The 26,301-nt window shown below is 35.2% G+C and overlaps 2 protein-coding genes across 5 annotated transcripts in view; one reads left to right on the forward strand and one right to left on the reverse strand.

Annotated features, from left to right (window-relative positions):
- LOC127853030 (aldehyde dehydrogenase family 16 member A1-like) overlaps nt 1-306 on the reverse strand; it is a 37,527-nt gene extending 37,221 nt beyond the window's left edge. The window contains exon 1 of the mRNA XM_052387156.1: nt 154-306. Within this exon, the coding sequence (XP_052243116.1) occupies nt 154-255 (102 nt within the window). The 5' untranslated portion in view covers nt 256-306. The remainder of the gene's footprint in view (nt 1-153) is intronic.
- Nucleotides 275-26,301, forward strand: LOC127853036 (PIH1 domain-containing protein 1-like). Of its 4 annotated transcripts, XM_052387165.1 has the most exons (14): nt 275-394; nt 2,163-2,242; nt 2,600-2,656; nt 3,472-3,541; nt 6,971-7,050; nt 9,217-9,286; nt 10,177-10,244; nt 11,498-11,615; nt 13,905-14,048; nt 14,511-14,604; nt 15,720-15,797; nt 17,397-17,484; nt 23,228-23,371; nt 26,157-26,301. In XM_052387165.1, exons 2-14 carry the CDS (start codon nt 2,168-2,170, stop codon nt 26,193-26,195), a joined length of 1,125 nt encoding a protein of 374 aa, XP_052243125.1. In that variant the 5' UTR covers nt 275-394; nt 2,163-2,167; the 3' UTR covers nt 26,196-26,301. The 4 variants fall into 4 exon arrangements, with proteins under 4 accessions (XP_052243125.1, XP_052243127.1, XP_052243126.1 ...); XM_052387167.1 differs by lacking the exons at nt 6,971-7,050; nt 9,217-9,286; XM_052387166.1 differs by lacking the exons at nt 3,472-3,541; nt 6,971-7,050.

Genomic DNA, 26,301 nt, shown 5'->3' on the forward strand with positions numbered 1-26,301 from the left:
AACTGCCCATCAAGAACGCCCAATGTACAACATCTTATGATAATTTATAAGAGGTACAAAAACAAATGACACCGTTACATTTTTCATTCACAAAAAGTCAGTGTTCTATGCAATAATTTTGAGTGGCAGTTTTTTATTCAAATAGAAAAGTACCTGAGCTACGTTGTCTGCTTCAGGTGCAGGTCCATAGCTAAGCGTTTTAAATATTTCCTTCACAGAATTCGGCTGCACAGCTTGCATAGGTGCGGATGCCATCTTTCAAGGTCAAGGTAACCCGGAAGTTGATGGTTTCCTCCATGATTGTAAACAATACCAGTAACAACGCGTCTTTTTTTGCAAGGGTTTTGATTTTATTTTAATTGATATCCACTATTGTTGTCCGTAGACATAACAAGTAAGTTGTAGTTGATAAATGTTTTAGAATTAGAGCTCTTGTTTTCGTAAATATAAAGAATTTCTACCACAGTAATCTGGTATGATATTCGTAGTATCTTTTTTCGGACACATGGTTTAAAAGCCAGTCTAGCGGGCGCTGACTTGTAGGGAAGAAAAGAACAATTAATATTTTGCTGGATTCTTTTCGTCGGAAAAGAATAAAAACAAACACATAGCAAGGTTAAAACGTAGCAAATGAACAAAGTACGACTCTTAGTCTGAACACTGAACAGTTAAATAACGTAGTCTCTTAACATATAAGTTCGTGCACCTTAAAAGGCATATCTTTCATGAAAAATCATTAGACAGTAATTAACTTGATATGTACTTTATGATTTATTTCTTTTTGGGATGCGTTTACAATAACCGATATATGTCTTTGTGAATATGTGTTTATTTGTATTAAATATGTGTTGTTTTAGATGAATTTCTTGAATAAATTTTATTGAACAGAATGGTTTAAACAAAACTGATCTTCATAAAAACGAAATATGAACTGCGACATCTATATGTAGATGTCTAGATAAAGTGTATTTACTAACGGAAAATAACTAAATAACATTATATTCACAATGGGAGAATAAAAAGCTGTCACCCATTCTAATGATAGTTGTTTTGTGACAAAATCCCAAATGGACGCAATGAGAACATTTATCACAATAGACCCTGGTCACGATCTTAACGTATGGTCTTACGTCATTATTTGGGGGTAAACTTTTCCGTATACACACAGGTTTTTTTTATCTGATTTTGGGGAAAGGGCCTGGCCTTTTTTTGAGGGGAAAAAAATCGCGCTAAATGCCGGATTTTGGGGGGAAAAAATCACGCGAAACACCAGATTTTGGGGAAAATAGGAAAGTCTTAAATAATCAATTTAACATATTTTGCTGTTTTTAAAACAAATTCAAGGCAACAGATAATTTAATTATGCAATATGTTATATTTTCTACACTGGATCAGGTTAACTTATGTATTTAAAGTTTCAAAAAAAAAATTATTTTTTTAAGGGGAAAAAAATGAAGTCTGGGGGAAAATTTACCTGCTGAGGGGAAAACAAATCCGAGGGGAAAGGGCCGTTTTTCGGCGGATTCCAAAGAAGGAAAATAAGCCCTGACACAGCATGCTTTAATCGTATTGTAATGCAAAGTACTCATAACAGATACATATACTAGACGGGGCCTGTAAGGGAAACTACCCTTACGATCAAAACATTGACAAACATAGCCACGTTTGTCTGGTCAAGGAAATGTGCAGATTTGTTTAGGCTATTTTAATGGGAATGAGGTCCGAAAAACGGACAATTTATATCATATTTATTGTTTGTTCCTCATGATTGTTGTCTTATCGGCTGTGGAAATTCTCGCGTTACAAAAGTGAACAGTTTGCAGGCATGTGCGTTCGAATTTTGTTTAGAAGTTTACGTCATTAAAAATTACACAATCTTACAAGGCTGCACGAAGTTATAGGAATAGAGGATAATGTGTGGATGATGATAAAGGAAGGAATTTCAGCTGCAACCATTTTTTGCAGAATTACAACCCTTTCCTATTTTGTCCACTGTATAAAACCCTCAAATATGTTGTGGTTTTGTCTCTGTTTAGACATGTGTTGTGGGGGAATCGGTGTTTGTGACATATTTCTACTTTTGTACCCAAAGTGTTTCATTCAAAAGAACACAATTTGTTTACTTATATATTTTCTTTATTTTTTGGGTTTAATGACTTCAGACATCATGGACGTTTATCATCCGGACAGAAGCCTTGAAGATAGGGAAGCCACGCTAAACACGCTGTTAATGAATGCAGCAGTAAGTGGCATTGATTCAGAACCCACAATTTGTGTATCACAAAGCTGTTATAATATTATAGTATGCGTAGTAAACTAGTTTGTAACTAAAGTAAAGTTTCATGAGACAAAGTTTTTGTGTGTAATGCTCATTTTCCTAAATCAATGGTCTAATTTGTCACGCGCTCATGCTTTGTCGTAATGACTGCAGCCGATAATAATTGCACCTGTTTCGTTTGTGTTCCTTTGCGGTGTGATGTTTCAATACCAGGTAACCACATTTGTAGTGAATGTTATAGCAGGTTTGCATAGAACTATTGCCTTTATGTGGTTAAAAACGCCATAAATGAACAATTGTGCATACATGTGTATTTTTTAGTGTGGTCGTGTGTTGAGAGGGGAACACAGAGTACCCGGAGAAAACCCCACCTGTCCGGTAAGGTGACCACTTTGTCATTCAACATTCAATTTTAAAATACCTTCATTATCACAAATAACCAACATGATGATACGGCGTGTTGGGTGTATCACATCTCTCAATCTCAATAGTCAAGGTCACATTTAGGTATTTAACAGATTGTAGGGTCTGTAACTTTGTCATTCATCAGTCAATTTTAAAATAACTTACCACAAATGACCACACTGATGAGACAGCATGTTGCACGTATCACGTGACCACTCCTATCGGGTAAAAACATGGTATTGGTGCTGATAAAGGAATTTTATATGCATGAAATAGAAAATTTCAAGAGGTTAGTGTAACACATTGTTAAGATATGCGTGGAAACAAGCTCTAAAAATAGCCATTTTTGAGCGTTATGTAGGCTCACTCAAAAAAAGCTTGAATATAAAATAGAGAATTCTCTTAATATCATACTGCAATTATGCATTTATTGGTCTGGTCTATCCTGCAAATATTGCTTCTTGAATTAAAGAAATCGGTAAAATATTATGGATTTATTAAGCAAAATACCGTCAGTAGAGAAGTTTTGTTTCAACACTGAAATTCAAACACTAATCTGTTGTTATATGCCAACATTTTGTACAAAATAACATTCATGATAACTTTTATTGACATCTCAAACTCGTATTTGAATGGTAATTACTCACTCTTAGAGGTAAACAGTGGAATATGGAATCATCAGTGTCCAATCAACACATCTCTTGTTACCTAAGATATTGAACCTTAGAATCTATAATAGCAGAGATAAATATTATGTGTGATTCAATTTGTAATACTATATTTCATAGACAGAAGATCCAGGTCTCCGTTCTGCCTTGAATCAATCCATTCCAACTACACAGGTCACTCCCAAACCAGGTATGTTTATCTGAGTATTTTTATTGCCTTTATTGGATAGAAAAGCATTTATATTTTACAGATATAGTGCCAGTCTTCACGCAAACTTTTAAGCGTACTTTCTCGTGTTATGTAGTAAAGTCATAAAATGTGCTACTTGCCCGACTATATAATTTAAAAACATATACTTACCTGGTTTTTGTTTAACTTTTCTCAGGCTTCGGGCAAGTTGGTGAGGGTGAAGACTTTTCAAGTGTTGTTACAATTGTGTTATAAAGTTATTATTTTGTTTGATTTTGTTGCCATTACATACAGTTTTATTTCAGTAATATGTCTGAGGTGAGTTTACCAACTCACGCTTTCCTGGGTATATAAGCTTGTGTATTAATACAAAGAGCTAATGCTTATGCCAGTAACTGACAACAGCCATATTGAATCTAGGGTATGGTGAAAATGGCCCTAGAAAGAATTTCAAACCCAGTCCCCTCAAAAGTTATGTGTCCATGCAAGGGATAGAAAAATACCGATCCTTGCATTTGTAGTCCAGCCCTCTATAACTGAGCTAGCTGCCCGGTTTCAAAAAATGTAATGCCTAAATTATTTGCCTAACCTCAATACACATAATTTAGTCAGCATGAGAGTCATTGATATTTTCATTTGGAAGAAAACCTTGCCTCAGGCATATAAATCCATTGGTAACAAAATCAGCATCAATATCTATTACATAAAATTATTTGACACAATTTTACATATTTGCACAATTTTGTTATAATGCTGCCAAATGACTTTGTTGACTAAACACATGTTCGTGGATTTTGCTGATAAAACACATTTTAGCTCACCATGAGCACAACGTCTGTTGTCCGTCGTGTGTGCGTCGTTCGTCATCATTATTTTGGCTTGTGAACGCTCTAGAGGCCACATTTATTGTCTGATCATGAAACTTGGTCAGAACATTTGTCTCAATGATACCTCGACCTAGTTCGAAACTGGGTCATGCTGGGTCAAAAACTTGGTCACTAGGTCAAAAAAAAAAGAAAAACCTTGTGAACACTGTAGAAGTCACATTTGATGCCCAATCTTCATGTTACTTTGTCAAATGTTTTTCTTAATGATATGTTGGTTGAGTTCCAAAATGGTTCCAGTCCGTTGAAAAACATGGCCGCCAGGGAGCGGGGCAGTATTCCTTATATGGCTATAGAGAAACCTTGTGAAACACTCTAGAAGTCACAATTTTTACCCAATCATCATGAAACTTGGTCAAAACATTGGTTTCATTGACATCTCGGATTAGTTTGAAAATGGTCGAGATCGGTGAAAAAACATGGCAGTTTTCTCTATATGTATATATTGAAAACATGTGAACACTCAAGAAGTCACATTTTAGGTCCGATCTTCGTGAAATTTGGTCTGAACATTTGTTTTCTGGATACGACAGTTGAGTTTGAAAATGGTTCGGATCGGTAAAATAACATTGCCGCCAGGGGGGGGGGGCATTTCCTTGTATTTATATGGTAAAGAAAGCTTGTGAACACCCTAGAAGTCACTGTTTTGCCTTAGCATCATGAATTTTTTTCTAAACAGTGATTTTATAAATATCTCGGACGAGTTCGAAAATGGTCATGATCGGTGGAAAAACCTGGCCACCAGGGCAGTTTTCTGTATATGTACAGTGGAATCCCTCTAAACCAGATCCTCTCTATACCGGAATCCTCTCTAAACCTAAACCGGATAAATTGTCCGGTCCCATTTTTTTCCATATAAAACCATGTGAAAATATCTCCTCAAGACTGGAATCCCCTCAATTCTGAATACCGGTCATTCTTTGGATCAAAATTGGGTAATTCCATACGTAATTGTACCTCTCTAAACAGCTCAGGGCCGGTTTATTGCACCTCAGACCTAGTGTCAAAAAGTTGTGAATAGGGGATTAAAGACGCGTGAAATTAATAAAGGTGGTTGAAAAATTTGCAAATTGTAAAAATCGCAAAACAATTTAAAGATACTTGTCCTGTGATGTACATATCGCTCAATAGATGTGATAATACTGATTATTATTACTGATAATAAACATAGAGTTCTTTAGTGTGTTTTGTTTTTGATAGAGGGAGCCATGCTAAATTTTAATAATTTTAATGCTATTTAATTTTATGTTGTTTATTACAATTGCTAATTTAATGTCATTTAAAATGGTGATTTGCAGAGTTCTTGACACAGTTGCATTTAGATATTCATTTAGATTTTAAAATTGGTAATTAAGATAACTAAGACTAAAAATGTCGGAACCTCCTTCTAAACGATGGTGCATGGAATTTTATTGTCTTTAGAAGACAAAATCAAACTGATAAAAGAGTCAGAGATGTTGCCAAAACCTACACTCAAGATGCTGTCAGAGAAATATTGGGTAGGAAAGTTGACGATCGGGGATATCGTGCAAAAAAAGTCGGCGACATGTTTTTCAGTGTGAAAAGGAATTAAATTCACCTAACAAATGTATGCATGTATACCATTGTTTGTTTTTCAGGGTGCACTGTTCGATCAATGTTGTGACTGATATTGCTTTCTAATCAACAGATTAAGCGATGTGTTTTTCTTATGTGATGCAGTATAAATGAATGGTATATATATAAATAAACTATGACAATTTGCTTAAAGTGTTCTTTCCACATAAGGCTATGTAATTGACCTTCTGAAAGTAAGAAAAGTCAATGTCCCCTCTAAACCGGAATCCTCTCTAAACGGAATTTCCTCTCGGTCCCGGAGGTATCCGGTTTAGAGGGGTTCCACTGTATATAGTGAAAACATGTGAACTGTCTAAAAGACACAATTTTTGCCCAATCATAATGAGTTGCTCTTTGGTCCGTCGTGATTCAAGCGTCTCCCACCCCAAGTGCTCAATCAATTTAAACATGGTATAAAAGCCAGTTTAGCAGGCACTGACATGTAGGGAAGAAAAGAAAAATTACTATTTTGCTGGATTCTTTTCTTCGAAAAAGAATAACAACAAACACATAGCAGGGTTTAAACTGTAAAACATAACAAATGTTTCATGTAAAAATACGACTCTCAGTCTGAACATTTAGTTCTTCTTGAATGCTCTGAGCTTTTATGGGTACATACGTACAGCTAGCGACCTGGAGGGTCAATAGCTGGGAGTTGGATTATTTCAACTATCTGAACACTGAACAGTTAAATAACGTAATGTGTGGACGATGATAAAGGAAGGAGTGTTGGCTGCAACCATTTTTTTGCAGAATAACTACCCTTTGTTATTTTGTCCACTGTAAAAACACTCAAATATGTTGTGGATATGTCTCTGTTAAAACATGTGTACTGCGAGAATCAGTGTTTGTGACAAGTTTTTACTTTTGAGTTAAAGTGTTCCTTGCAAAAGAAAAACATATGTTTACTTATTGCATTTTCTTTAATTTGTTTGTTTAATGACTTCAGCCATCATGGACCCTTCACTTCTGGACTCCAACCTTGAAGATAGGGAGGCCATGCTTAACCAGCTGTTAATGAATGCAGCAGTAAGTGGCATTAATTCAGAACCCACAATTTGTTATCACAAGGCTGTTATAATATTTCAGTATGCGTTGTAAACTTGTTTGTAACTAAAGTAAAGTTTCATGAGACAAAGTTTTGGGTGTTACACTCTTCTCCATAATTCATGGGTGTTATTTAGGTATAAAACAGCTTGTACCTACTGTAACTTTGTCATCCAACATTCAATTTTAAAATAACTTCATAATCACAAATAACCAACATGATGATACGGGGTGTTGGGTGTATCACATTTCTTTTTTTCAATGGTCAAGGTCACATTTAGGTATTAAGCAGATTGTACAGACTGTAACTTTGTCATTCATCAGTCAATTTTAAAATAACTTACCACAAATGACCAGACTAATGAGAAAGCATGTTTCACGAATCACATCTCCTATCTGAATGGTCATTACTCCTCTTACAGAAATCAAAAGGTTGCCGCTATGTAGCCGCAATGTTGCGGCTACAAAGCCGCTACCTTTTTTTGTAGCCGCAACTACTAGCCAGAAAGTAGCCAATAGTAGCCGCTAGCGGCTACCGTGTGGCAATCTTATGGCTATTAGAAGCCCCTAGTGGCTCTTATAGCCACTAGCGGCTCATAGTTGCAGCTAGCGGCCCATAGTAGCCAGAAGATTGCCAGAGCATATTCTTGTATAAAAAAAGTGCAATTATGAGCCAGATGGTAGACACAACCAATACTTTAATATTAATCTTGAAAACACAAAAGGAATATAGTAGCCACTAGTGGCTCTTAGTAGCCAGAAGGTAGCCAGAACATTTTCTTTGTCAATAGAATGGCACTTGAGAGCCAGAAGGTAGCCACAATTGTAGAATGACATCATATTGTGTATGATGTCATGACATCACTGATGATGTCTTCAGACAAAAATTCAAAATGGCTGAAGAATCTAACAAACAAAAAGAAGTTACTGGGGAAGAGTTAAAGTCATTGTAAATAAGTTGTGGTGATTAATACAGTTTCAATTGGTGTATAATAATGAAAAAGCATGGCTTTGGAAATAAAAACCTGCACTATTGAAATATTAAATTTGATTGTTCATACCCAAAAAAGGACTCAATAACTTTTACAATCAAAATATGGATTGTTGCTCTTTAGATGGTCTACTTCTAAGATTGTTCTAATTGTTTGGGCTCTCTCAATATATAGATCACTTAATTGAGCAAATTAATCAATATTTTGAAATGTTTAAATGTTCATCTCTAGCTGTATAAGAATGTTTTTCTTTAATAAAATGTGTTAAATTAAAATGAATGAAATTTGTTGTTATAAAAATAACTAGAGCAAATAATACAATTTTCTCTTAGTAGAAAATGCATTGCTTTGCAAATTATAATATGGTATTGTAGGTTCATATATGTTTGTGGCTGTCAAGGTTCAAGCATCAGTCAGTACTTGGTAGAATACAATGGTCAGGTCTATACCTATATAACCCCAAGGAAAAATTGTGAGGAATTGTGCATCTGCTTTGAAGTGTATATATCATGCAAATTATTAATTTTTATGCCCCCCTTTGAAGAAGAGGGGCTGGGGGTATATTGTTTTGCTGGATGTCTGTCGGTAGACCAGCTCATTGGCCTTTGACATTAGATGACCCCTTTTGAAATTGGGGTCACTAGGTCAATGGTCAAGGTCACTTTCACAATAGACCATAGCCAAAACTAGTAGGGGCAACATAGCCCTAATAAGTTGCGAGAGCACAGCCAGAACTAGTAGCGGCAACATAGCCGCAACTTGTAGTGGCAACCGAGCCGCAACTAGTAGCCAGAGCAGAGTCAGAACTATCAGCGGCAACATAGCCAGAAATAGTAGCGGCAACCAAGCCACAACTAGTAGCCAGAAAGCTCATTTGCATACAAAATACTACAGAGCGGCTACAAAGCGGCAACTAGTAGCGGCAACTGAGCCGCAACATTGCTGCAACTTAGCCGCTAATGGTTGCCGCAGGGCCTAAATTTTCGTAAGGGTCACTCTTAGAGGTGAACAGTAGAATATGGAGGAATTAGTGTCCTATCAACGCATCTCTCATTACCTAAGACATTGAACCTTAGAATCTATGTATAGCAGAGACAGTTACTGTGAGTAAGATAAATATTATTTGTGATTCAATTTGTAATACTATATTTCATAGACAGAAGATCCAGGTCTCCTTTCTGCCTTGAATCAATCCATTCCAACTACACAGGTCACTCCCAAACCAGGTATGTTTGTGTGAGCATTTTTATTGCCTTTATTGTATAGAAAAGCATTTATTTATATTTTACCGATTTTGTGACAGTCTTCATGCCAACTTTTAAGCGTACTTTCTCATGTTATGTAGTAAAGTCATAAAATGTGCTACTATATAATTTTAGAACCTACACTTACCTGAATTTTGTTTAACTTGTTTGCTTCGGGCAAGTTGGTGAGGGGGGAGACTGTTCAAGTGTTGTAGCATTTGTTTTATAACGTTATTGTTTTGTTTGATTTTGTTGCCATTACATACAGCTGTATTTCAGTAATATCTCTGAGGTCAGTTTACCAACTCACGCTTTCCTGGGTAAGCTGTGTATAAATACTAAGAGCACATACTCATGCCAGTAACTCACAACAGCCATACTTAAATCAGGGGTAGGGGGAAATTCCCGTAGAAAGAATATATCAAAGCGATTAAACCAATCCCCTCAAAAGTAAAGTGTCTATGCAGGTGATTGAATTACCGATCCTTGCATTTGTAGTCCAGCCCTCTATGTCTGAGCTAGCCAGCCCGGTTTAAATGTATGTATTGCCTACATTTTTTGCCAAACGTCAATACACAGAATTTAGTCAGCATGGCGGTCATTTATACTTTCATTTGGAAGAAAACAACTTTGCCTCGTGCATAAAAATTCAGAGGGAAAAATATCAATATATATGACATAATATCATTTGACACAATATTGGTATTTGCAAAATTTTGTTATAATGTTGCAGAATGACATTGTTGAGTAAACACATTTTTATGGAATTTGCGAATACATGTACTCACATTTGTTAAACTAATTGTATTTATCATTATGATATAGTTTATAGTACTGGTTTTCTTTGAATGACATACTTTTAATGTTTTCAGGATTTTGTATCAAGACTAAGAATTCAAATAAAGAAAAGGTGTTCATCAACATTTGTACAGCAGAAAATGTAAGCAGTTTATTGCATTGCAATTTACATTTCCCAGAAAACTGTGTTGTTGTTTGCTTGTTTGAGTCAGGTTAACGTTTACAAGCTATAGCATGATTACTTAATGTTACGTTTTGGATCAATGTGTGATTATTTTGATCTTGATTATTGATTGTTTTTAAAGCTATTAAATGTTTATCACATACATATAAATGATCCAAACAGAATTCTTGTCATGGAGTGTTATGTTCACAATGACTTAAAGAGACCTTTTTACAGATTTTGGCATGTATTGAAGTTTGTCATTTAGTGTTTTAAATTGATAAATGTAAACATTTGAACTAAATAGCTTAAGTAAAAAAATGAATTCAATTAAAGAAATAAATAAAGTAATCTTAAACTGGGCTCGAATCACTTACCATTGGAGTTAAAGTCTTGCACTTACACCATTTGGCCATCCATGCTCTCACAGTGAGCGGTGTATTTTACACTTTATATAAGCAATCCTGGTAGTGTCACAAAATATAACGATAACAACAGAACTCTCCAAATTATTCAATTGTTTCAAAGACCTGTAACGCAATAGCAGTTTGGTATATAAGACAGTCCAGTATCCAGTGGATTTCTCACATAAACATATAAGCCAAAAACTTGACGGGAATGTTATCAGACGATACCTGTTTAAAGAGAGTTTGGTATTGAGGAATCACACTGTAACTGCTCTGGTTCAACAGATAAATACTTGATAAATCTTAAATATTCCATATTGATTAATCATTAATAGCCCATATTGGTTAATCATTAATAGTCCATATTGGTTAATCATTAATAGTCCATATTGATTAATCAGTAATAGTCCATATGGATTAATCATTAATAGTCCATATTGATTTATCATTAATATTCCAGTTCAAATTCCAAAAACTCATTGCATTAACATGATACAATGTTTTTCACACACGTATAAAATGCAAGCATGGAATTATTAACACTGCCAGTGGAATGTTCCAGCATAAAAATATTTGTTCACTCTATTGCCTTTTATTTGAGATGCATCCTAGGAAAAATGGGCTAATTGCATGTGCCTAACGTGTCGTCCAAAAATAAGTGTGTGCACAGGCTAAACAGGTACGACACTTTCCACTTTTATGGCATTTTTTTAAGGAGGTTTCTTTGAAACAAATGCAATTTAGGCTAAAAGTGTTGTCACAGACGACACTTTACGCACATGCATTTAGACAAATTATATCAGAACGTGGCTCAATTTATTGAAGGTTCCAGCCCCTAAAGAGATGAGTGATGAAGACCTTATCAAACTGTTGGAATCCGAGGACCCTACTGGCTACAGGATCCCCATGTCTATAGGGGAACCACATGCTGAGATGGATAAAGGTGAGTGTGATGGCCCTACTGGCTACAGGATCCCCATGTCTATAGGGGAACCACATGCTGAGATGGATAAAGGTGAGTGTGATGGCCCTACTGGCTACAGGATCACCGTGTCTATAAGGGAACCACATGCTGAGATGGATAAAGGTGAGTGTGATGGCCCTACTGGCTACAGGATCCCCATGTCTATAAGGGAACCACATGCTGAGATGGATAAAGGTGAGTGTGATGGCCCTACTGGCTACAGGATCCCCATGTCTATAAGGGAACCACATGCTGAGATAGATAAAGGTGAGTGTGATGGCCCTACTGGCTACAGGATCCCCATGCTATAGGGGAACCACATGCTGAGATGGATAAAGGTGAGTGTGATGGCCCTACTGGCTACAGGATCCCCATGCTATAGGGGAACCACATGCAGAGATGGATAAAGGTGAGTGTGATGGCCCTACTGGCTACAGGATCCCCATGCTATAGGGGAACCACATGCAGAGATGGATAAAGGTGAGTGTGATGGCCCTACTGGCTACAGGATCCCCATGTCTATAAGGGAACCACATGCTGAGATAGATAAAGGTGAGTGTGATGGCCCTACTGGCTACAGGATCCCCATGTCTATAGGGGAACCACATGCAGAGATGGATAAAGGTGAGTGTGATGGCCCTACTGGCTACAGGATCCCCATGTCTATAGGGGAATCACATGCTGAGATGGATAAAGGTCAGTAATGACCTATTAATTGTGTTGTGAAATGAAGCAAAAAATAGGTGAGATAAATTCAAATATCACCCGGCCTATGTGCTGGAATAGATTTTTAATGCTTTAATCAAGTTATATTATAAGAGTTTTTAGGTTTTGTTGATCTAGGGAAATGGCTTGCCTTCCTTTTTGGGGGAAAAAAATATTGACAAAACTGAGAAACGGGCAAAAAATGTTCATGGGTTACATACAATTTGGGGAAAATTGCATCATTTTAATGCCCCCTTTCGAAGAAAAGGGGTCATATAGTGATCGGACTGTCCGTTTAGGTTTCGAAAAATGCTCAGGACTTCTATGTCCCTTGAGATATAACCTTCATATTTGGTATGCATGTGTATATAGACAAGGCCTTTCCATATGCACAAAAATTTTGACCCCTGTGACCTTGACCTTGAACTTGGGGTCCACGGTTAGGTTTCGAAATCTGTGTTTAGGTTTCGAAAAATGCTCATAACTTCTATGTCCCTTGAGATATAACCTTCATATTTGGTATGAATGTGTATATGGACAAGGCCTTTCCATACGCACACAAATTTTGACCCCTTGACCTTGAACTTAGGTTCCGCGTTTAGGTTTCGAAATCTGCGTTTAGGTTTCGAAAAATGCTCATAACTTCTATGTCCCTTGAGAGATAACCTTCATATTTGGTATGCATGTGTATATGGACAAGGCCTTTCCATACGCACAAAAAATTTTACCCCTGTGACCTTGACCTTGAACTTAGGGTCCGCGTTTAAGTTTCGAAATCTGCGTTTAGGTTTCGAAAAATGCTCATAACTTCTATGTCCCTTGAGATATAACCTATATATTTGGTATGCATGTGTATATGGACAAGGCCTTTCCATACGCACAAAATGTTTTACGCCTGTGACCTTGACCTTGAAATTAGGGTCTGTGTTTAAGTTTCGAAATTTGCGTTTAGGTTTTGAAAAATGCTCATAACTTCTTTGTCCCTTGAGATATAACCTTCATATTTGGTATGCATGTGTATACGGACAAGGCCTTTCCATACGCACAAAAATGTTGACCCCTGTGACCTTTACCTTGAAGTTAGGGTCCGTGTTTAGGTTTCGAAATCTGCATTTAGGTTTTGAAAAATGCTAATAACTTCTATGTCCCTTGAGATGTAACCTTCATATTTGGTATGCATGTGTATACGGACAAGGCTTTTCCATACGCACACAAATTTTGACCCCTGTAACCTTGACCTTGAACTTAGGGTCCGCGTTTAGGTTTCAAAATCTGCGTTTAGGTTTCAAAAAAGCTCATAACTTCTATCAAGCCTTTATAGGGGGCATAAGTCATCCTATGGTGACAGCTCTTGTTTTGAGATTCTGTTTAGGAAGGGTCCTGTTTCATGGGGGGGGGGGGGGGGAGAGGCCTATGTAATGCCTCAGATAAATTAGTAAAAAATCACTGGTTTAAAATTTAAAATTAGGTATGTGTCTGTTAATTGATGAATTTGTAAATTGTTAGCAGATGGAGGGTGTACTAAAAAATTGTTTGTTTATTTCTGTTATTTACCATGTGTAGCGGGTGGAGGGTGTACAGCCTATGACGTGGTGGTCTCCCCTGAGTTCATGCAGAAGATGGGAGTCAGTGAGCTGTTCAGGACATTCTTCCTCACTGTCATGATGGAGGGACTCGAGAGCAAATATGACATCCAGCTCAGTAGAGGTACCAATGTGTGAGCCAAGTTCTTGGAAAGCTGGGCTTAATGCTTGTGCTATGGTGTTGTCCCAGATTAGCCTGTGCAGTATGCACTGGCTAATCAGGGACCACACTTTCCACCTGAACTGGATATTTGTTAAGAAGAGACTTCTTTTAAACCTAAAATTCCATTAAAGGGGAAAGAGTCATTCCTCATAACAGTGATTAGCCTGTGCGAACTGCTTTGTGTACATGATTGCAACATTGTATCACCTGTGTTTGCTTTTCTGCAGTTGAGGTTTTACGCCATGGTAATATTTCATTAATACATGCTTGTTAATGAGATAAAATACTAGTGAGAGACTTGACACTTTAATTACTGCACATGTACATTATACTGATTTGAGGTTGGTTACCCAGGTTTTACAAATTTACAGGTCATTAACAAATTCAGTAGGTATACCCATATTTGTTTTGCTTTTGTTTTAGAATGGATTATTTTAAAGAACAGGAAGTTTGTTGGGACGCTTCAGGTCCAAAATGTGAGGACAAAATCTAAACCTTTCATCATGGAGATGGACAAGTAGGTGATATAGGATAATTCCAGCATGCATACAAAATATTAGATTAGCATCATGTACCAAATATTTTTATTAGAGTGTGTTGTAGTATTTTTGTATGCAAGCTGCTATATGCCGTTATCATATATATGTAGTATAACGGCGTATAGCAGCTAGCAGACAAAAAATCATGTTAGCATGATTTACCAATTATATTTATCAGTTTATTGTGTGTGGTACAGTTCGTATGGCATGAGAAGCACAGTCCCAATTCTATTTGAGACAAAAAAAGACTGATGCATGGTCTCATTTCATCATACTAGGGTAATGTTTGCTTTAATGAATACATTTTTCAGCATATTATTCATAAATACAAAAGCAAAGCTCAAGCAATTGTCAAATAAATTCTCGCAGAATAATGTGTATTTCTTAAGTTGGCTGAGTTTTTTGTTAGTTCACCTGTGCCATGCACAGGCTGAGCTTTTGGGAGCATCTTTTCTACCATCTCCTCCCAAACTATTTTTTTGAGATTTAAACAAAACTTCATACCACTTCACAGGAATGATCCTTAAATCATGCCCCTGGGGTGAAATTGACCATTCCCCAGGGGATTTAATGGACTTAATATATATTAACTTAAAAAAACCTCTTCTGAAACCACAGCTCTCAGAACTTAAGTATGTAGCATCAGATAGAGGTCCTGTACATATTTTTATTTCATAAATTATGCCCCTAGGGTCTAAATTGACCATAACCATGGGTCAAATGCTGTATAAAACAACTATAGTAAATTACTTGAACAAATCTTATCTGTAATCACATGTCCAGGAGCATCGATATTTGGTACGTAACATCATTTAGTGGTCCTGTTCGAATTGTTTTTAAGTCATGCCCATGGGGTCAAAACTGGTGAGGCCTTAAGTTACATATCATTTAAATAGAGTAATCAAATGAAAAGAATTTTTTTAAATTCTAAAACAACAAAGCCAGCATTTTTAATATAGGCATGTAACATCATATCGTGGTAAGTCAAAAAAATCTGAACACCACATACAATCTGTCTAGAACAATTTGTTATCAGTAACATAATATTGTTTGAACTTATTACCATACTATATTTGAATATTGTATATTGTAGACAAAATGGAGAAACATCAAATAAGCCTGGGAGACTAATTCAAGAAGTAACATCTTCAGCTGAGGATATAAAATCCAAGTAATTATATGTACATGTGTTTTCAACTTTTTAATTTGCATGTCCCTTTTTCATCTGCCCAGAAAAAAATCTCATGTCATACATTATTTTTCCTTAACTTTTACAACAAGCCAGCTTGAAGAAAATTATAGTTCATCTCCATTGTAGTTTTCAAAATATTGACAATATTTTTTATTATAAGAATTAACCAAGAGCAATAACTCTGAAAATATGCAAGCAAAAGATATAGCTCTTGTTCACCGCACTATCCAATAATGAGGTCTATCTACGGATGCAGTTATACCACTTTTAGTTTTGACATAAGCTGTGGACAAAATTTAAATATCAAAGTAAACAAATGGCAATTACACTTTAACTATTAAAGCATGAGTGCCTCTTGTGCACGGCACTTTCTTGCAATGAGTTCTATCTACCTGTGAAATTTGACGTTGATGCCTCTAATTGGTTTCAACAGAATTCCAATGCCTGACTGCCAAATGGCTACATGGAAACCAGTAAACTTCACAGCTTTGTTGTGCAGGGAAAAACTAAAAACTTACAACCAATGTTTACAATAGTGTAGAAAGCATGTTGCTTTTAACTTCTCTCTCTCTCTCCCTTCCTCAATGGTCAAGAGCACACTTTGAAGTCAAATTAAACATTTGACTATAAAACAACCCATAGTAAAATCTGAACCGTAAAAAGCTTGTCCTGACTGTTCTTTTATCACTCATCATAAACATTTTAAATAACTTGGGATGGGTGTGGTGTAAGACCCATGTATCTGGATCAATGGTCACAGTCAAACATACAGGTCAAAGGTCAAGTCCAAACTGTAACTTCATCAATGTTCATACAATTTTAAAATAACGTAGCACATTTTTTCACCATATAGAAATGATGTTTCGCCTGTAAGACCAATGTCCCTAGCACAGAGGCCAAGGTTAAACTCCAAAAGTTCAAAGGTCAGATTTGAACATTTTAGAGTAAGCCAAAACTACAATATTATAATTCATCATTGAATTTTAAAGTGACTTGTTGCAAAAGTTTACCATGAGGAGAAATCATGTTACACGCAAGTCCTTTCCCCTTATGCAGCAGTCAAGTTCATATAGAGGTCAAATGTCAAACATGGCCATGGTGCAGCTTGTTAAATCGTTGCAAGCATTCTTGACAGTGAGCAAATCATATTGCTAAGAGGCTTCTCTATATATGCATGCATTTTCACAGGTCTTCTGTAACATATTTTTTTTTTATTTTCAAATTTCTGTTAAATATAGACTAATTTTGAAATAGAATATTTTGGAAGTCATTTACTAATTTGTTCTGTTTGAGACCATGGGGAAATGTAATGAATTGAATCATGTTTATACCACCTATACATCTATACCTCATGAACTATAGCCTTTGCACAAATATATCATCTTCATAGTTAGCATTTAGTTAAACTGTTTTATAGTACTGAACATCTTTATCTAGAATAAAGAGATTTAAAACTAAAAACATTTTTGTTTGAACCCCTACAGACCTAATGATTTTTATATGATTTTAACATATTTAAATATGTTTACACTGAAGAAATGTGTTGATTGTTAATGTTCATATTGTTGCATTTTGTAGAGGCAAGGAGCCAGACTACCGTATTGTGCAGGAGCCGCCAGAAGGTCATCCAGAGTTCCTGGTGGCAGAGATAAACCTTCCCAATGTGGTGAGTAAACTCCTCAATGTGGTGAGTAAACTCCTCAATGTGGTGAGTAACCTCCCAATGTGGGGAGTCACCTTACTTAAGGACTTATTACTGCAAACATGCCAGAAGGTTTCCAGAATCTCACTTAAGGACTTAAGTCTGCAAACCTTCTGATAAAAATGTTAAAAAGCTTGCATGAAGATCTAATATGCCTGACTTACAGCCCAATCATATTTCATATTTCTAAAAAAAAAATATCGCAGTATCAATTGACACTGTTGAAAAAAACAAACACCATATATACAGGATACTAACTTGATTTTTTACAAGGTCTTCCTTTTTTCTTAAAATTGGTAACACTTACTTAGGATAACGAGCAAATAAAAAACAAAAAATTACATATTAGTTTACAAATGGATACCCCTGCAAAAAACTGTGTGAATTAATATTATATTTTTATTCCCCCGGATCAAATGATCAGGGGTAGATTGTTTTTGGCCTGTTTGTCATTCTGTCCCAAAACTTTAACCTTGGTTTAAGGTTTGCATAACCTTGGTTTAAGGTTTGCAATAAATTTTGAAATATTGAACATAGCAACTTGATATTTGGCATGCATGTGTATCTCATGGAGCTGACATTTTGAGTGGTGAAAGGTCAAGGTCATCCTTCAAGGTCAAAGGTCAAACAAAAAATCAAAGCGGCCCAATAGGGGGCATTGTGTTTCTGACAAACACATCTCTTGTTTTAAGTGTCTTTGTGAACTCATGAGAGATCTTTCTATCAATATTATATAGATCCTGGCAAAAATGCACATACAGTTCATAGCCTTATTTTATCATGAATAGCAAAACTATGTATATGTTGTCTCAAATACATTTTTATTTTCTCTAAAATATACTAAATGCTTTTTCTAAACAGTTACCAAATTTTATTAACTGTCATTTTGTCCAAACAAGAAATCCAAGATTACTTTACTGATTGGTATGATACCTTGTTGATGACATACCGGTAATCTCCACATGTCATCTGAAAATTATGTTTCAATAATACATATTCTGGTTACTAAGTGGTCATGTGTTCATATTTGATTATTATCTGTTAGACAAGGTTTGGCTGGATTACATCAAATGCCAGTCTTACTTAAAAACAAGAGGGCCATGATGGCCCTGAATTGCTCACCTTACTAACCTTGCTACATCAACTTAAATTCTATCAGACCCATATACAATCCCAAGCCAGATTTCATCAATTAATACATTCTGACAAAATTTCATTAAGACGTGAGGAAAAATGTGACCTCTTTCATCTACACAAGGTTTTACTAGAATTGGCTTGGTGACCTAATTTTTGACCCCAGATGACCCATATACGATCCAAAATCAGATATTTTTAAGATAAACATTCTGACCACATTTCATTAAGATCAGATAAAATCTATGACCTCTATTGTCTACACAAGGTTTTTCTATGATTTGACCTAGTGACTTAGTTTTTGACCACAGATGACCCAAATACAATCCTAATCCAGATTTCATCAAGATTAACATTCTGGCCATATTTTATTAAGTTTGGATGAAAACTGTGACCTCTGTCAACAAAAGGTTTTGTTAAACTTTGACCTAGATAGCTAGTTTTTGACCCTAGATGACCTAAATTCGATCCCAACCCAGATTTTAACAAGACAAACATCCAACTAACTAATGGGGTTGTTTACCCTCGGGACTTCGGTTAAAAACCCTTGCCCGAGCACACTGCTAAACATATATACTATGTGTTAATACGGTCGAAAACGGCCATCTGGTCGATTGAACTGGGCTGAACCATAAACATAATAGGGTACTTTGTAGTGTTGATGCGGTGCTTTAATAAAAATACAATAATTTAAAAATAGCTTTACTTTTAACAATTTAAAACGTTGAATATAAACGAGATACTCAAGAATCTAAGCATATAAAACAACGCTAAAAGAGAAGATTTTCTATTGGTTGACTGCATTTTAAAAACATGGCGCTGATTGGTCGGAATTCCTTAACTTACTAAAGCAAGTAGGTCAATCTGTTTTGGAATGAAAAATTTGCACAATGGATGACCTTGACATTAAGTTTGCTATTTATAACGTAAACAATGTTGAATTTCATGATAGGAAATATATGGAACAAAAAATGATAATTACATTCATTAGTACTTAAATTTATTTGCATTTAGAATGATTGTTTTATATTATTAAACTACTATGAAGATGTTATATTATTATTTTAGTTATTATTATTATTATTCTATTGATGTTGTTTGTGTTAAAAAGAAAGAGAATAGCCCAATTTGCATAAGTAGTGATGATGAAAACACATACTATTATATGTGGCATCATCATTACTACACCCATTGTTCAGCATATGCTGCAATGGAGTTGTTGGAGTCTTTTAACTTTGTGATCTGTGTTTTTAGATGTTTATAATATCAGATGGGATTACTTTTCAGGCCTTTTCCACCCTACGCCACGGGTCCGAAATTCGGCCCAATTCCCAATGCAAATCTGGTTGTTTTTTTCCCAATTGAAAAAAATAATTCCCAATTCCAAAATAAAAAAAAAAATAAAAAATTATATATATATTTTTTTTAACCTTTAAATATATAAGTTTACCTGATCCAGTGTAGAAAATAGAAAATATTGCATAATTAAATTATCTGTTGCCTTGAATTTGTTTTAAAAACAGTAAAATATGTTAAATTGATTGTTTAAGATTTTTTTCACCTCAAGAAAGGCCAGGCCCTTTACCCAAAATCAGATAAAAAAAACTGCACTTATCACACATGTTCATAATATTTTGATATGTTATCAAAACAGTCGTTATTTACCAGTTAATGGCTTCTTTGAAATATAAGAAACACTATTGACATACGATTAATTTTCCCAATTGAGCAAGTTCTGTGATTATTTTTTTTCCCCAAAATGGGGTTTTTCACGACGCGAAATTCCCAAATTCCCAGTGTGGCGTTTTCCCAAAATGGAGCGGATAAGGCCTGCTTTCAATTATATGTTATTTGAAAAGAAAAGAATTACACGGATGTGTAATATGTTTGAAATAAAACAAAAATATTAATATTTTAGGGATTCTCCAGATCACAAAGTGGTTCAATATTGCCACTATTTGTCTACATACATGATACAATCCAAAGATAGATGTAATCTAATGTTTGAGTTATATGATAAATAAGGACACAGAAGCAATGGAGAAATATAGGATTAATGAACATTTATTATTTGGAAAGGTAGAGCCTGATTGAATAGCTGTCCTATATGAAAGGGGATTTGCATGTAAACATGCATTTATAGAGATAAATATCACACAATTGTATTTTATATTGTAATTTAGTTTTAAATTGTATTTTGTATTGTAATTAATATTTATTTATATGTGTGGTTCAATGTTGAACACTTGCAGACAGGGAATATAGCCGTAATGCTCCAACATAAGACCCTGTCTGTATGAAACTTCTAGTAGAGTATTGGGCTATGAAGAAGAGACGTCCCCCAGAGTGGCGTTATGACAATATTTAAAAAGAAAGTCAATAATAATATTTGAATAATAAAAGTAATGACTTACTAGTGGCCAAACGGTCACCTTTATAGGGCCACATAAAAATTTGAAAGTAAAACAATGTACTTTACAGTTAAAAATTAAACAAAACAACTATTTTATGTATAAAAGTAGATTATTTACATTATGTACAGTACTATATGCATTTATTTATAATAGGTAAAATACAAGTTGCCACCCTGGGGGCTAAAAGGGGAAGTTTTGGAAGTGTAGGTTGGTGTGAGTGGGGGTTTCCAGCAGGGGTAATACCTCTGGGTTGGTCTAATGGAGATAATTTGGGTGTATAGGAGTACTATTTTAGGATGGTTTTGTCCCCTGGATCAGAGGGAGTGCACGGTAAATGGAAACTAATAAGAGTACAAATGGAAAGAAAACTAAAACAATATGATATTTGAGGTACTGGGATATTCCAGTAAAATATGAAATTGATAAAAAGACAAAATTATACTTAAATGCAGGAAAAACCCACAAAAAGCTCTTATCCCTCCAATATAACTTAAATATAGGGGATAACAAAAGGGAAAATAGTACAAAAGTACCTTATTTGCTATATAATATAGCAATTTTAACAAGAAGTAAGGAAAATACAAAAGTACATTATTTGCTATAATGAACAAGATCGCAATATTAAGAAAAGACAAACATTCTGACCATATTTCATTAAGATCTGATGAAAACTGGGCCTCTATTGTTTACACAAGGTTTTTCTATGATTTGACCTAGTGACCTAGTTTCTGAACCCAGATGACCAAAATACAATCCAAATCCAGATTTTATCAGGATAAATATTCTGACCAAAGTTCATAAAAAGTGGATGAAAACTGTGACCTCTATTGTCTAGCCAAGGTTTTTCTATTATTTGTCCTAGTGACCTAGTTTGTTTTGGACCCCAGATGACCCAAATACAATCCCAACCCAGATTTCATCAAGATAAAAATTCTGAACAAACTTCATAAATATTGGATGAAAACTGTGACCTCTTTTGTCTACACAAGGTTTTTCTATTATTTGACCTAGTGACCTAGTTTTTGAACCCAGATGACCCAAATACAATACCAACCCAGATTTCATCAAGATAAACATTCTTACAAAATTTTATGAAGATTGGACAAAAACTGTGACCTCTATTGTCTACACAAAGTTTTTCCTTTATTTGACCTAGTGACCAATTTTTGACCCCAGATGACCAAAATACAATCCCAACCAAGATTTAATCAAGATAAACATTCTGACCAAATTTCATAAAGATTGGGCGAAAACTGTGACTTCTATTGTCTACACAAGGTTTTTCTATTATTTGACCTAGTTACCTAGTTTTTGACCCTTGATGACACAAATACAATCCCAACCTAGATTTTATCAAGACAAACATTCTGACCAAATTTCATAAAGATTGGCCGAAAACTGTGACTTCTATTGTCTACACAAGGTTTGCTATTATTTGACCTAGTGACCTAGTTTTTGACCCTAGATGACCCAAATACAATCCCAACCCAGATTTCATCAAGATTAATATTCTGACCAAATTTCATGAAGATTTGGTGAAAACTGTGACTTCTATTGTCTACACAAGGTTTTTCTATTATTTGACCTAGTGACCTAGTTTTTGACCCCAGGTGAACCAAATACAATTCCAACCCAAATTTCACCAAGATTGAATGAAAACTGTGACCTCTACTGTCTACACAAACAAATTGTTGACGGACGCTAGCACGCATGCACGGATGCACAACGGACGCCGGACATCACACGGTCACATAAGCTCACCATGTCACTTCGTGACAGGTGAACTAAAAAGAAAAGAATTGTTTCTCATCTGCCAAACTTGACTAATATAATAAGGGTTATTTTACATTTTAAGTTTATCTTTTTGTCCCAGAAGTAATTTATGATAACTTATAGATTGTAAACACAAAATGGCGCGTACAATTTGCAGACAGTTTTTACCACTATAGAACTGCTCATTGCATGCCTCGTTTTGGATTAATTGATAAGTAATTGCATCATGATAATCATTGGATTTTGGAATGTGAAACTCATCCATTGGTGCTTAAAAGTATTATATTTTAACCAAAAATAAAAAAATTATTGTTTTCTTAATGTTTATAAAAATGCCTTCTTTGAGTATCAATGTATATGCCTCATGTGTCTTGCCATATTTCCAGAAAGTGTGTTCCAGTATCAGTCTAGATCTAGGCGAGGATCGCATTCTCCTACAGACTCGCTCCAACACGTATTACCTCGACATTTACATCCCTTTCTTCATCGTTCAAGCAGATTGTGGAGCCCAGTTTAACAGGAAAACCAGGGTAGGTAGAGGGGAAGAAATCGTTTATCTTCTTCTGCCCCTTTCCACTGAAATAGGCAACATTTGGTAGTCCACTAGTCTGCTGTAAAAATGCAAAAGTGTGTCTGTCCATCCTAATATATTTTCTGACGTGTAACTTTTTAATATTTTAGGCGAATTATAGTACATTGTAGATGGCATGCCATCTAGTTCGCAGTATCTGTGCCTGTAAATCAAAGTTGAAGGGCACACTTAAGGGAAATATGTTAAATATAGCCATAACTTGTCGGCACTGTAACTTCATCATTTATCTTAAAAATGATCAGTGTTTGACAATAGCATTATTGGAGTAGGGAGGCAAAACTCTTAGTACTAGGCCATTAATTTAAGTGAAAGTTTGTATAAGTTTGGAAGGATATTTCTATTTAATCCGCCACAACTTATCACCATCAGCACAACATTTAAATCTAAAGCTCAAAGTCACAAATGGACATGAAACAGCTTTTTTGGGACTGTATCTTCATCATTTATCCAACCCTTTGAAACACTGTGTTTAGACAGCATGACATTCCTTGTATATCTGTCAATAGCTTTTTCGTGAAGGTATCACTTACGAGTCAAAAGTCATTTATAGTACAACTTGTTGCGACTGTATCTTCCTCATTTAAAAAGGCATCTCAAATGATAATCTTGTAAAGACAGCATGTTGGAAACCAACCCTATTGCGATGGCAAGGTCATGCTGGTCAAAGTTCAGATATCAAAATTTACATTATACATGTAGGTATTTCATTTTAAATACGCAGATGAATTGAAAACTAATATATTATGGCGTTAATTGTTATGACATGCGCTTTGTCAGTGTTCACGAATGTAATGCCATGTTTGTACATGTGAATGTTACATAGAGAATATTATGTTAGTTTTAAGATCAAGTTTTTCACGCGAGGCTTAGAACCATGGTAGCGCATTTATTTTGCCGATTTTATTGTCCCCTACCGGTGAAACCGTAGGGGACTTATGGTTTGCGCTCTGTGTTTCAGTCTGTCAGTCTTTCTGTCAGTCTGTCAGTCCGTCACACTTTTCTGGATCATGCAATAACTTAAAAAGTTCTTCATATTTTTTTCATGAAACTTGAAACATGAATAGATGGCAATATGGGTCCTAACTATGTTTCAAACAAACAAACAACAACACTGTTGTGCGATTTGCGAGAGACGCATATATTTTGGCCGCATGTGCACAGAGTTTCAAGACAATCTTGATTTTCATTAAGCAGGTACAGTAATACGAAATTACAAGTATAATTGATGCGCATTTTCATCATGCGCATAAATGTATGCTCAGGTAAAATCTGTAGTAAATATTCAGTAAATTGTGTTTAAAATTAAACCGCATTACGATAAAGCATCAACTACAGATTTAACCATATATTCGTCACAAGAATGGTAGCCGCCCACGAACAACTCCCTTTTATGGTGGGTTTATTCCCTACCTAGGAAGAAACGTGGGGCACGTAGCAATGCACTTAGACCATTCTTCAGAATATCGGAATTACGGCCTTTATCCGAGCATATACATAACATAAAAAATAAAATAAAACAATTATGGATATACAATATATACATAAAAATGTACTCATACAAAACATGAATTTGAATTTGATCTTGCCACGTTGACGCCTTCGCTAGAACTGATTTCTATCGCTATTTATTTCTATAAATAGCAATACACAAAACAAACTCGCAAAACCGGTTTGTTTTCTCATGTCCGTCAGGACAAAAGTACTCCGCTATACGATGTAACGCGGAGTACTATAAAGAGTATGCGAGTCATTTCATTTTGTTTCTACGTCAAGAATTCTGGTTGCTATGGCAACAAATATATAAAGAAAATACTGACAATGGTGGAGTTTCACCGGTAGGGGACAATATTGCTTGGCAATCTCTTGTTCTTCCGTAGTTGGCAAAAACAGATTCTTCATTTTTTTTAAAAACCCGAGTGTGATCTAAAAATAGCGATATAATAAAGCGTAAGTTTATACGATCGTTGTTATACTGTCGATTTTCACCTATTTATCCTATTATTTCCCCCCTTTTCCCATTAGTAATTATAAAATATCGCATTTTTTGACGATTTAAACTTTCCGTAGTTGACAAAAACAGATCCTCCAATTTTTGGAAAACCCCAAATCTGATCTAAAAATAGCGATAGTATGAAGCTAAAGTTTATACGATCGTTGTTATACTATCGATTTTCATCTGGTAATAGGATAAATAGAGAATAATAGGTTAGTGTTGATTATAGATCAGGTTTATCATGCGAGGCTTAGAAAACAAAAAGCACGAGCCTTGGCGAGTGCTTTTTCGTTTTCGTGTCGAGCATGATAAACCTGATCTATAATCAACACTAATCTATTATTCTATTTATCCCACTTTTTATTTGTAAACCTTTTTATTTAAACAAAATTAGTTTGACTGGATTATTTCGCTGGATTTATGACGTCATTTCGTCGAAATATTGACGTCATTTCCTGCCGTTGATTATAGATGATATTTAATCAATGGGGCTTTAATCAACCGAATTCGCTGTAAAAGTGGGATAAAACTGTATATTTAAGCCTTGAGAACCTAGCTTTCTCTATCAAATCTTGCCAAGCAATGAATTAACATATTTTAAAATTTAAGGAATAAATAAATAAATTCGACTCTGTTTCTTCAAATGAATATACACGCTCAGTTTTGCATTATTGTTAATAGATGAAAAAATATTTACCATGGTGATTTTAACTTAAATTTTGTGTTTCAGATTTTGACCATAACCATGCCCGTTCAGCCTCTTACCTGACATGTGATTGCCAGTAACTCTTTTTTGCGTGTGTTTGTTTTCTTCCAAAATAAAACTGATATAAATGTTGTTTTTTCCATTACGTCGAATATACTATAATGCTCTT

This window comes from Dreissena polymorpha, chromosome 12, assembly GCF_020536995.1.
Source record: "Dreissena polymorpha isolate Duluth1 chromosome 12, UMN_Dpol_1.0, whole genome shotgun sequence".
NCBI lineage: Eukaryota > Metazoa > Mollusca > Bivalvia > Myida > Dreissenidae > Dreissena > Dreissena polymorpha.

What these genes read in the sequence shown, in the direction of transcription:
- LOC127853036 (XM_052387165.1), top strand. Translation starts at nt 2,168, where the DNA reads ATGGACGTTTATCATCCGGACAGAAGCCTTGAAGATAGGGAAGCCACG. An exon ending in CGCTGTTAATGAATGCAGCA is followed by an intron (nt 2,243 to 2,599) that starts GTAAGTGGCATT and finishes TGTATTTTTTAG; the next exon opens with TGTGGTCGTGTGTTGAGAGG. An exon ending in AGCTGTTAATGAATGCAGCA is followed by an intron (nt 7,051 to 9,216) that starts GTAAGTGGCATT and finishes TATATTTCATAG; the next exon opens with ACAGAAGATCCAGGTCTCCT.